General features: G+C 36.9%; 1 protein-coding gene across 2 annotated transcripts; it reads right to left on the bottom strand.

The window, feature by feature from the left end:
• On the bottom strand, window positions 958–11303 carry LOC18781293 (ABC transporter C family member 12). 2 transcript variants are annotated; one of them, XM_020561556.1, is made up of 28 exons: window positions 10941–11303; window positions 10339–10826; window positions 9969–10141; window positions 9822–9861; window positions 9238–9394; window positions 8980–9094; window positions 8810–8890; window positions 8629–8653; window positions 8392–8448; window positions 7914–7979; window positions 7606–7680; window positions 7331–7438; window positions 7027–7161; window positions 6390–6496; window positions 6202–6295; window positions 5826–5993; window positions 5513–5653; window positions 5087–5287; window positions 4874–4972; window positions 4628–4780; window positions 4071–4456; window positions 3754–3934; window positions 3348–3671; window positions 2500–3256; window positions 2297–2418; window positions 1935–2180; window positions 1348–1777; window positions 958–1253 (listed from the first exon to the last, which is right to left on the bottom strand). In XM_020561556.1, the coding sequence occupies exons 2-28, from the start codon at window positions 10666–10668 to the stop codon at window positions 1168–1170; spliced, it is 4857 nt and encodes a 1618-aa protein (XP_020417145.1). In that variant the 5' UTR covers window positions 10669–10826; window positions 10941–11303; the 3' UTR covers window positions 958–1167. The 2 variants fall into 2 exon arrangements, with proteins under 2 accessions (XP_020417145.1, XP_020417146.1); XM_020561557.1 differs by lacking the exon at window positions 10941–11303 and having other exon boundaries at window positions 10466–10610.

The following is an 11605-nucleotide window of genomic DNA, read 5'->3' as shown; positions in this document are numbered from 1 at the left end:
CTGGGAGCATTTGAATAAAAGCAGCCAAACAGATATTCAAGAATAATAATTTCCCAGCAGCAGGATATTAAATAGTGGGTAGACTGAAATCTCATTGCAAGTGAAAGAAAAGAGAAACTCAACAATGATTCATTCGATAACTTGGCACCAAAGAAATGACTTTTTTTGAGTAATTTGTATGAATTTTTTTTTAAACAGTGCACAAAATAATATAAAATAATTAATTACTATATATTGAGTAATTTATGAAATTAATTTAAATATTTAAATACTAATTATTCACTGAATAAATAATAATTGAAATATAATTACTAATTAAAGTAATTAAATAAAGTTAAGATATTTCTTAATTACAAATATTAATAAAAGATATTTAGAGCGTATAGCCGAGTGGCTATACTGTTTAAATATTCGAAAATATTTACAGGTTACAGCCGTACGGCTATACCATTTAAATATTCGAAAATATTTACAATTATAGCCGCACGGCTATACTATTTAAATATTCCAAAATATAATTAACGAGTACGTCCGTTCGGCTATACTATTTGAATATTGGAATATATTTAAAAGGTACAGCCGTTCGGCTATACTATTTAAATATTTGAAATTATTTACACAGTATAGCCGCGCGGCTATACTATTTAAATATTCCAAAATACATTTAAAGACTACGGCCGCCCGGCTATACTATTTAAATATTCAAAAATATTCACACGGTATAGCCGTTCGGCTCTACGATTTAAATATTCGGAAATATTTACCCTTAGTATAGCCGCCCGGCTATACTATTTGAATATTCGGATATATTTAGACAGTATAGCCGTCCGGCTATACGCTTTGAAGAAGGATGAGTGAAATTGATCATTATTTAAGTTGTTTCTTACGCCAATAAATAGTGGGTAGACTGAAATCGAATTGCGAGTGAAAAGAAAAGAGAAACCCAACAATGATTCATTCGATAGCTTGGCACCAAAGAAATGACTTTTTTTTTATAAAAAAAATATAAGATTAATGTTGATAATCATGACTTGTGTGAGTTGCAGCTATAAGCAGAGATGATAATTGTGTTGCAATTTGGACAAACACCTTTACAGTTAATTCCTCTCCCCTTCAGTGAGAGGAAATTCCAAGTATCAAACAGTTCTTTGTTCTCTTGTTTCGTATTCAACTCCAATCTATGGCCTTGTCTTCAAAATCATCTTCTAATGGGTGAAGCCTGTTGTGAGCAAGCCTGCCCATCACAGCCATACCTGAAATTTAAAAAATCATATTTGATAAGAAAAATAGACAAAAGGATGAGTGAAATTTGAAGTTTGCTGTTTTGTTTCCCTGCAATTAGTTTACCTTCAACTATTCTGAAGAAAGCTGACCACCACCCTTGTCTTGGTATATGGTGTTGATTCAGTGTGTTGTCTATCTCTTTATCATGCTTCCCTTCCAAAACTCCCTGCAGTGTTATAACTGCATCCTTTGTTTTCATAAGGATATTGTTCTTGTCTTCAATATCAGATCTCTGAAGATCCTTCTGTGAAGCAGTGAGACTAGCAGCTAAGGCAAATTGGGCAACCGCAGCCCAGCGAGAAGAGGCCAACCAACTCCTATGGCTCTGGCCAACCACTGGCCCAGTTCGGTCCCTAACGACCTTAATCTGTTTACCTCCAAATACCAGGCCACACAAATACTGAGCATTAGCAGGTCCTGTACTCTTGACCATCTTGGAGAAGGCACTCTCTTCATTCGATAGTAGCTTTTCTGGGGAATCATGTTCTAGGACCTAAAAAAATGACAGGTGAAAAGTTACGAGTTGATAGTTTTTGGCTTGAAATCAGAGGTAAAAATTGTTGTATGATCCCGTTATATAAAACCTTCCTCTCCCAAAATGTACGTGAGACTCATACAAAATTTCTCCTTGCATTAAAATGAGGGCATACCTGACCAGCATCGAGAACAAGGATTTGATCAGAGTCAATAATGGTATTTAATCTGTGAGCAATAATGAGCATGGTGCATGACTTGAATTCTTCACGGATGGTTTTCTGGATAAGAGCATCGGTTCGAACGTCAACAGCTGCAGTTGCTTCATCAAGAACAAGAATCTTTGATCTCCGCAGCAGTGCTCTAGCAAGACTTATTAGTTGCCTCTGTCCAACACTAAAGTTCTCCCCTCCCTCAGAAACCTTGATGCAATAAAGACAAATCGAAACTTAATGAGAAAGTTGTCAAGGAAATAAGCTAAAAGCAATTTGTTACAATTTCTCAATTTAAACAGCTCCAACGTGATAGATACTTATACCTCAGCATCCAGACCCAAAGAATTCCTCCTAATGACATCCTTCAGATGTGCCCTCTCTAGAGCTTCCCACAGGTCAGCATCATTATGCTCATTGAAAGGATCAAGATTAAACCGCACCGTTCCTAGACAAGATAGAATAATTAGAATGATGCATGCCATAGAAAGATTCACAAAATATACATATAGGTTGAATAAGTGCATACCTGAAAAAAGAACAGGTGACTGGGGTATGATACTAAGAACTTTTCGCAAATCTGTGAGTCCAAACTTAGTAACATCACAACTGTCTATCAAGATTCTTCCTTTTTCTATTTCTACTATCCGAAACAATGCATTAATCATGCTAGATTTCCCCGCACCAGTTCTTCCGACGATTCCCAGCTTCTCACTTGCAGAAACTGTAAAAGATAATCCATGCAGTACTGGTGGAAGTCCCGGCCTATAGCGCAGGACAACGTCCTCAAACTTGATCGATCCTGCTGATGGCCACCCATGTCGGGGACGGTTGCTTTCAATTACAGCTGGAGCTTCAGAAGGCAGCTCTATATATGAACCAACACGCTCAACAGCATTCAAACTGTTTTCAGCCCTGCTTGCTTGTCTAAGAACACTACTCAACAAATTTGTGATATTTAAAGTATAAGTGAGAAGTAGACCCATTGTGGATGCAAATGCTACTCGGTCTTCTGCTCTTGCATTCTGCATGACAGCAAAGGTTGCTATCAACCAAATCATCACGCCTCCCAGTGTTTCTAACCTTATAGTGAGCCAGCGATTTGAACTGATATTCACAAGGGTGAATCTGATATTATTATCCATGGACCTCCCACTGATGCTGGCCATCCGATCATATGCTTTGTATGCACGAATGGACGATAAACCATTTAATGCTTCTCCAAATTGTGCATAAACAGGAGACCTGGTAATCGAATCCAAGCGCTTCACTTCACGGGATGTGCTCTGTAAAACGCTTACGATAAATAAGATCTTTATGCCTAATAATATATCAGGAAAAATACACAACAGGAAAATTGTCTGCAACCAAACGTACCTGATAAAAGAGGTAGGCTGCATAAAACAAAATTAGAAGTGGCATTATGGCCCAGAGGGATATTGTGCTCACAATGCCTATGAGCACAAAAGTTGAAAGGAGCTGCCAGACTTGACCCAGAAACATGTTCATAACATTTGCTACCATGCGATCTATATCACCCAGATCTTTCGCAAACCTATTGATTATCCGTCCAGTTGGAGTAGTGTGGAAGAATACCATTGGAGCTATTAGTATAGCATTTAGCAGGGCATCATGCAATCTTCTGGCTGCCCGAAGACTTGAAGTGATTAACCAAAAAGAGTTGGTCAGTGTCACAGTTACCTGAATCAAGAAAATGTGGACAAATGTCTTCAAAATCAAGAACAAGTGGAAATGGAGAATTATGCGGCAACTCTTGACACACCTGGCCAAATGACAGAATCCCATATACAAGAATGTAGAATCCAGGTTTATAACTCTTTGAGGTGCTTTTAGCTGTCCAAACACTTAGCCATGTGCTACTAGAAACTCGAAGAACTTCTGTTAATGTATAACAAGCAAATAGAACCATGACCACCCATAGGCCTCCTAATGCATTTTTGTACCTGCCAAAAAGAACAAAAAGAATCAATACAAATGCATCTATTCATTATGGACCTGGAAATATTTATTGTCAAAACGAGAATTAAATTCAAGACTTATTTGAAGCGTGAATCTTTAAAGAATAACGTAGTTTATTACCTCAGTAAAATATTCCAACTGACAACACCTGTTTCCCGTTCCTCTTGTTTAATGAGTACAGATTTTGCTCCTTTCCCTTTCTTTGCGTAGCTTACGTCATTTGGCAAGTCATTCAACACCCCATTGGAAGCAGGTGTTGAGCTTTCATGGTAATCATTTTTGCTATCTTCTTTTTCTTCTACATGTTCTTCCATTTTCCCTGCATTTTCCATTAGTTTCTGGAACAGCTTACTGCTTTTAGACAGCTCCTTAAAGGTTCCCACCTCTTTAATCGTACCATCACAGACTAGAATAATTTGATCCACTTGAGGAAGAAAATGTAGCTGATTTGTGACCAGCACCCTAGTTTTCCCTTGCAACTCTTCCTTGATACAGTGGGTGAAAACCTGGAGGTGGTAACATATTAGGCTTCAGAGAGATCACACTTGGAGATTGAAGAGGGCGAGCTAATAAGAATTGGAAACTAAAAGAATAGAACATCCAAGCTGCATGGGAAACATAAATTAGAAAAAGAGAGCACAGGGTCCCTTTGGCTTGCCTGCGTAAAATAATAATACCTGTTTAGCAACATGAGCATCTAGAGCACTTAATGGGTCGTCAAATATGTAAACATCTGAATTAGAATATACAGCCCTAGCCATTGAGACTCTTTGCTTTTGGCCACCACTAATATTGACCCCTCTTTCACCAATCTCTGTTAGATCTCGACCCTGCAACATTTAGTGTAGTGGTTAACTAACTGAAATCTTTACAAAGTGTAATGATCACCAATTTCAAAGCTAAAACATCATAAATTCACTTACTGGAAGTATGTCTAGATCATGCTGTAACTCAGTTAAATCAATAGCCTTCCAATATCTTGCAGGCTCGAATTTAGATCCAAATAAAACATTTTCGCGTACCTAGAAGAAAACTTTGAAAACTCAGAAAGTGCACCTAGGGAAGATGGCTTTGAATCGGCTAGAAAGCCAAGATTGAACATTGTAGGCATTCAAAGAAGAGATGCTTCGACTCACAGTAGCATTGAAAATCCATGAAACTTGGGGAACATAAGCAACAGTCCCCCTGATTACAACACCAGAATCTGCTCTGGGAGGCAGCTCTCCAAGCATGGCTGATACAAGCGACGTCTTCCCTTCTCCAGTGCCCCCAACAACTGCCACTAAGCTTCCAACTAGTATATCTAAGTTGATGTTTGATAAGGTGGGCTTCTCTGCCTGCAAAAAGAAAGGAGAGGGGTGTTGTTCAGCATGTTTGATACTCAACATGCAACTAGCATCATCAAGTACATGGGAAAAGTTCCTGGAATTTCTGTGTAACTACTTTCTTGCAAAATTTCCACATAATTTAAGTGTCATTGTGTGGGTCTATGAAAAGACTATGTAACTAAGAATGAACTATATATTTCTAAAATAAAAAAGTCATTATTGTCAAGCATTGACCTTTGAATCCCATGAAAAGTAACCATCCTTAATTGAGATGGCTGGAAGCCCTGGTTCAAGAGGCTGGTTTGGCACTAGAATTCTCTCCTCAGTTAAAAATAGTTCCTCCAAACGCTGTAAGGATACATTTGCATTTACAACCTGTTAAATTAAAGCAGAGTTAGAAACTAACAAAGACAAGGAGCAACTAGGTAAAATTTCGTTAAGTACGGATGAAACATAATCTCCATGTTGTAGATGAGATAATACAGGTAAAGGTGTTGAGCCAAATGCAAGATGACAGATAAGTGAACTGATAAGAAACTAATGCTACCTGACTTAATAAGTTAGGCAGCATGTTTAAAGGAAACCGTAGCACTGCAAAGAGAGAAAGCGATGTGAATGCCCTTGCAGGTGTCAAATCACCGCCGAGAAAAGTGAACATCCCAAATGATGTTAGTGTCACAACAACTGGGATGCTGTTCAGTATAAAACTGTTAAACTGCAAAAATAGAGGCAACTGGTCAGAGAAACTCCAAGGTAGTCCAGAGAAAATGTACTATCATATATTATTTATATCAAATCTATCAAGGAATGAACAGTTGCTTATCCATATGCAAACAAAAAAATCTACACAAATTATAAATTTAACAAACTGGTCTTGAAAAATAGGTAGAAAATAATTTTCAGGATCACGTGTTGTGCCTTACAGCAGATAGGAAATATGCTTTACGGAACCTTGATAGTTCATCATTCCGTATAATTTGAACTCGTTGTTGGAAACTTGTCTCCCAGGCATAACATCTGAAACATTTTATTTTCAGTAATGTAAGAACAATTACTGTCAGTGGTGTTCTATCTAGAAATGACTGGCAGCTGTAATCGAATTAAATCATACTTCACAGTGTCCATGGCTGCCAAAATTTCATTCATGAGGCCAACTCTCTTGTCAGTCTGCTGTAGTCCATCCTTTGTCAGTTTTCGCATTTTGCTGATCACGATTGTCTTTTCACAAGAGAATTTATAACCAATGAGTCATTAGACAGAACAACCAAAATCCTTATCAATAAATCAAAGCAGAAGAAGATATGTTATTAGGGCACCTTAAATCTAAGCAAGGAGTCTAATGATGGAAATGAAATTCACTAATCTGAATGTATGATGTTGCTTTAAAATATCGTGCAACCAAATCCTTTCACAACTTTCTACCCATATGTTCATCCACAAGTTCCACCTTAATGACAAGGAATTTGATGTGATATTGGATGTACTAAATTGCCAAGAAAGCATTCTAGCAGCTGAAATACCCAGACTGTTAAGCTTTTCTGAGTTCAGAACACTGGATCCACAAATCCAGGATAAAGATATCTACGAAAAATTCGACCAAAAAAAGAAGATTAAGAGGGAAATAAATGCAAATGCATGAAAGCGGGCAATGTTAATGGTTTTTCTTTTCAGTAGGGACATGATAGCCTAAGCTTAACCTTCCAAGCAAAATGGCAATATACAGACTTTTAGTAGAGAAGGGTCCTGACCTGTATGGGGATCATGAGAATTAGCATCATTGACCCAATAAGTGATGCAACACCTAATTGCTGGTAAAGAAGAACCATGGCTACAGTGATACGAAAAGGAGCTGACCATAGTCCGTGAAGTTGTTGACATATTTGCTAAATCATGAGAAAGACCATATTATTTATAATTCAATCAAATGACAGCACTTCAAAGAATTAGAGATGGCATTTTCATTTAATGGAAAACAAGACAACAATAAAACTGTACATGGTAGTATCTCTTAATGTATGATGATACCCAATCTACTTGATCTCTAGAGCATACCTGAAGGGCATTAGCATCTGTTGACATCATGTTTGTTATCTTGCCAGTTGGGAACTTCTTACGACCCTCATGAGTTAGTCTTATAGATTTACGAAATATAGCAGCTACCTGCAAACGAGGAAAATAAAAGCAACCAACTTTTCATGAATCACAAAACAGGAAACTGAGTTGGGAATTCAAACTGACCAAAAATGAATTGGAGGTTGAATGAGATTTATAGAAAAGAAAAAAAAACATCACAGCATTAGGTTGTTAACATAGATGAAGAGCTTTACCAGAGTTGATCTCAGCCTAAAACCGACCCGCATAACATTCTGGAAATACTGAGCTTCAGAGAGCACACCAAGTGACTGGACAAAGATGAATAAACTTGTCAATATGATTCACAATCTATCTTTGCAATATTATCAGTTGTTATTTTCCATAAATTTCATTTCAACCAGTCACCAGAAGTTCCTGGTGCAACTTCTAGCTGAGCTTTTCATAATGCACATAGAAACATATTTGATGTAATTATGTTTAACATATGCAGGAACGAAGATCAAATCACGTTGCTGGAAAAAACACATGATAGAATCCATACCACACCAGTGAAAATTGAGAAGGCGTATATGCAACCAATCCAAGCTGGGTCACCTCGTTGCATTGACTGCATGCCATAACAAGACAATTACAAACTCTCATGCTGAAACACAAATAATATGCTTTGGAAAGTACGTTCATTCAATTGCTTAAATCAGTCATACTTGATTACCATTACGAATACTGACTTGAAATCTCAGAAATCAGGTGGGATACAGTTCTTGCTTCTATATTTTCTTGATTATTTGGACCATACATTAGACAATGGTTGATTGTTAAACTCAGAGTTCATACAGTGTGGATATAAACTTCTCAAGCTATAAGATTTTAAAAATTCTTGAAGGAATTAAAAAGCATGAGAAGTGTTGAAACTTCATAGACTCAAAGACGATTTCCATGAACAGCTTTTGATATAATAGCCTTTAGTTGGTAGAAACTTCTACCAATACTAATGAGGCTTTAGCAAGAAAGAAACTGACCTGCAAGAGATGATTCAATAAAACCGGACCCGCAAATTGAGAAAGATCATTGCCAATCTACAAGATGTTCAAGGTAATTAGTAAACTTCTTGTGAGTCATCAAACAATCAACATCGCCTCTGACAATTCGCACCCACAAGCAAACTTGCACATGTATTAAACAAAATTTTACAGCAGATAAACTATTTTCAACAAATATTTTGCCTTTGGACTTTATAAACTGGGTAAGTTCATTACCTTGAAAAAGCCTCCCCACCAGAACCTACATAACATCTCAACAAAATCAGTTCATATATGATGAAAATAAAATTAGATTTTTTTGAATTATAGGATGTTATATCTACCTAACTAATTCACTGCTGAGAACTTATTCAAAAATTTAAGCAACAAACTATGAAAATGGTAGTTCAACTATTACCTTCTTCCAAGGCTACAATTCAATGCTCTTAGAAGCCATGGTTTGGGCCTTTGAGATTCTATAACCCAGCATTTCTGGAACCTGAAAAACTTAAAACTGTTATCCATGTTGTGCAGTGGACACACAAAATCATGTACAAGCAACTGAAATGGAGGCAACATGAAGTGGACTTTTTAATTAATCTCTCAGTCTGATCCCGTGTGTCCAACTTCCAAACATCTTTTTCAGTGATGGGTTTTCTGTACCCTAGCTGCATGAGTGGAGTCATCCATCCAAAGTATATTCCTACAGAGATGCACATGAAATTAGTATGTAGTTGAGTACATAAAATATCCACCGTACCATTAATTTTAAAAAAAAAACTTGAAGACCCGAAACCAAAGTTATAAAACTACACGTGAATTATTCTAAGTTAAAGAATTACTTACTGGAAAATATATTAACATGTCTTTCTGGGCAAATTTGCTCTTCTCCAGGTAGTGCTTCATATTCAATGTTATCAAGAGACTCGGATTGCAGAGCAATGTAACCCGGATAAGGTTCCAAATTAGGAATATAAACAAGAAGTAGAATTCCAAACAACACCTACATCAGAACAAGAACCACAGACCAAAATGTAATTGAGATGATACGGAATGACTGGAAAACAGCAAACTAAGATATAAAATCTCCTCATAGGATTGATGTATGTATTATTATATTGTAACTATAGCCTTGGACGTCTAACTTTGGTATAAGTATAACCTGCAAAATTAAAATTAAAATGTCTTGGGCAAATAAATGAGATATTGGTTGCTCAACAATGTCTAGCAATGACCTAGCTAGTCTAGAGGCTTGTCAGCCATCAAATATTTGGACAAAAAGGCTTATCAGCCTTAACTTGGAGACCATAAAATTATATAATTGGGAGATGGCAAAGATGCGAAAAAGGATACAGAGTTTATTGAACCAACAAATTTTGTAGGAGCAATAAAATGAAGAAAATATAATTAGTTTGGCACTTGGGACAAACCTGGCAACAGAGAGTGCTTATATACAGGTACAGAGCACCTCTGCAAGAGTGAAATAAAAACAAAAACAAAACCAAAAATTGTTAATGTAATGAGATCACACTTATGGCAAATAAAGTACCTAGTAAGTGAATGGGAGAAAAACTAACCTGCTGACTGTCACTGAAAGAACAAGATTCAGAACCACTGCATCTCCTACCAAGACATAAATGACTCCAAACCTTACATACCACCGGAATTCCCGGATATATATCCTAGTTTCCAAGCCAATCATAATTAGCATGGAGCACCATGCAAGAGCCTCAATGACTGAAGAAGTCATCTGCAAGAGGTTACTTTATGGGTAAGCTGTAGAATAGAATGAGTTGTTATAATAATTAGCAACAATGAAAGCTTTTAATTACAGACTATCTTGTGCGTCCTTGCTTACATTTTGAAAGACAAATTTCTCATCAGTAAGGCATATCAAAAGTAGCACAAAACATCAAAAAAAATAAGAGAGAGAGAGAAAGAGTCCACCTCAAAAGGAGCAAAGCAAGTTTTTCTATTCAGGTTAAAAATAGATATTTTCATCAGCAACCTCAGTATTGGCTCAGCAGTGAAGTAACAAGCCAACAAAGCCAATATGTAATTATAGTAATTTGACCTTAATCGAAACCTCCGGGATTTGCAATTCTTCTTGATCATCCATATTCGATAGCAGCACAGGCACAAAAGAACTAAGTGAGAAATGCAGATGACTAGGGAGTCAATTGCACAAGGTGTATATGAGCCAAAAGCACTGACTGCTTTGGCCCACACCCCATTAGCTTCTGGTTGACAATACCAGTCTATTGGCTTAAAACCCATATCTGGTATTCAATTTCACTCCCACAGATATTCTACTGAAGGCACATGATAAACTCACAAACTCATCTTGATACAATCACTGAGTTTTGTCCTTACTCAATCTAAAATTTCTTAAGTGATCGACAACAAGGTCTCAACTTCCCCACATAAAACACTTCCTGCAATAAGAACAATGCCAACTTATAAGAATAAATAGATTAAAGGCCAAAACTTTGTATGCAGAACAGATAAACAAAGAGAAAGTGACAAAAGAAAAAGAAGAAAACTATTACCCTTTCGTTCAGTCGCAGAGAAAATGAAATTTAGAAGTTTATGATAGTTTGACTGCATGTATCTGCTATATATGAACCATCTAAAGAGAACCCAGAAAAATGTACGAGAAGGTGGTTAAAACTTGGTCTTTTCAATGCTCAAACGGGTACACGTCCAAACCCAACACTCCATATAGTCCATAGCATCCAAATATACACAAACGGCCGCAAACAAGAACAAAAAACAAGTAGAATCTGAGAGTGAGATGAGAGGGACACCTTTCAAACGAGAGTGATTGTTTTGTGTTGCGGCTCCAGTTCTACATGAAGAAGACTCATTGGGCATTGCACACGTCACGGCTTACGAAGAACCACCCTCATTTGGAAAACGACATGAAAATGAGATGAACAAAGTGACAATGTGAGAATTTTTTTTAAAAATGGGGAGCATTATAAATTAAATTAAATAACATAACATGGTCAAGGTATCGCCTCTCTGATTTTGGCTGCTTCCCCATACCATAAACGTATAATATACACAAGATATTTGGAACCACATATTATTCATTTGATATAATTCACAGAGCCTACTTTTATATGAATATGATGATGTAGTGTTGCAGTCACGGGGCATGAAGAGACTTTTTTTTTTTTTGGCTCACTTGGGTATTGGGGGTTAACTGAAG

The sequence above is a fragment of the Prunus persica genome, chromosome G4 (assembly GCF_000346465.2).
Source record: "Prunus persica cultivar Lovell chromosome G4, Prunus_persica_NCBIv2, whole genome shotgun sequence".
Taxonomy (NCBI): Eukaryota; Viridiplantae; Streptophyta; class Magnoliopsida; order Rosales; family Rosaceae; genus Prunus; species Prunus persica.
This window is presented reverse-complemented; position numbering and strand designations above follow the sequence as displayed.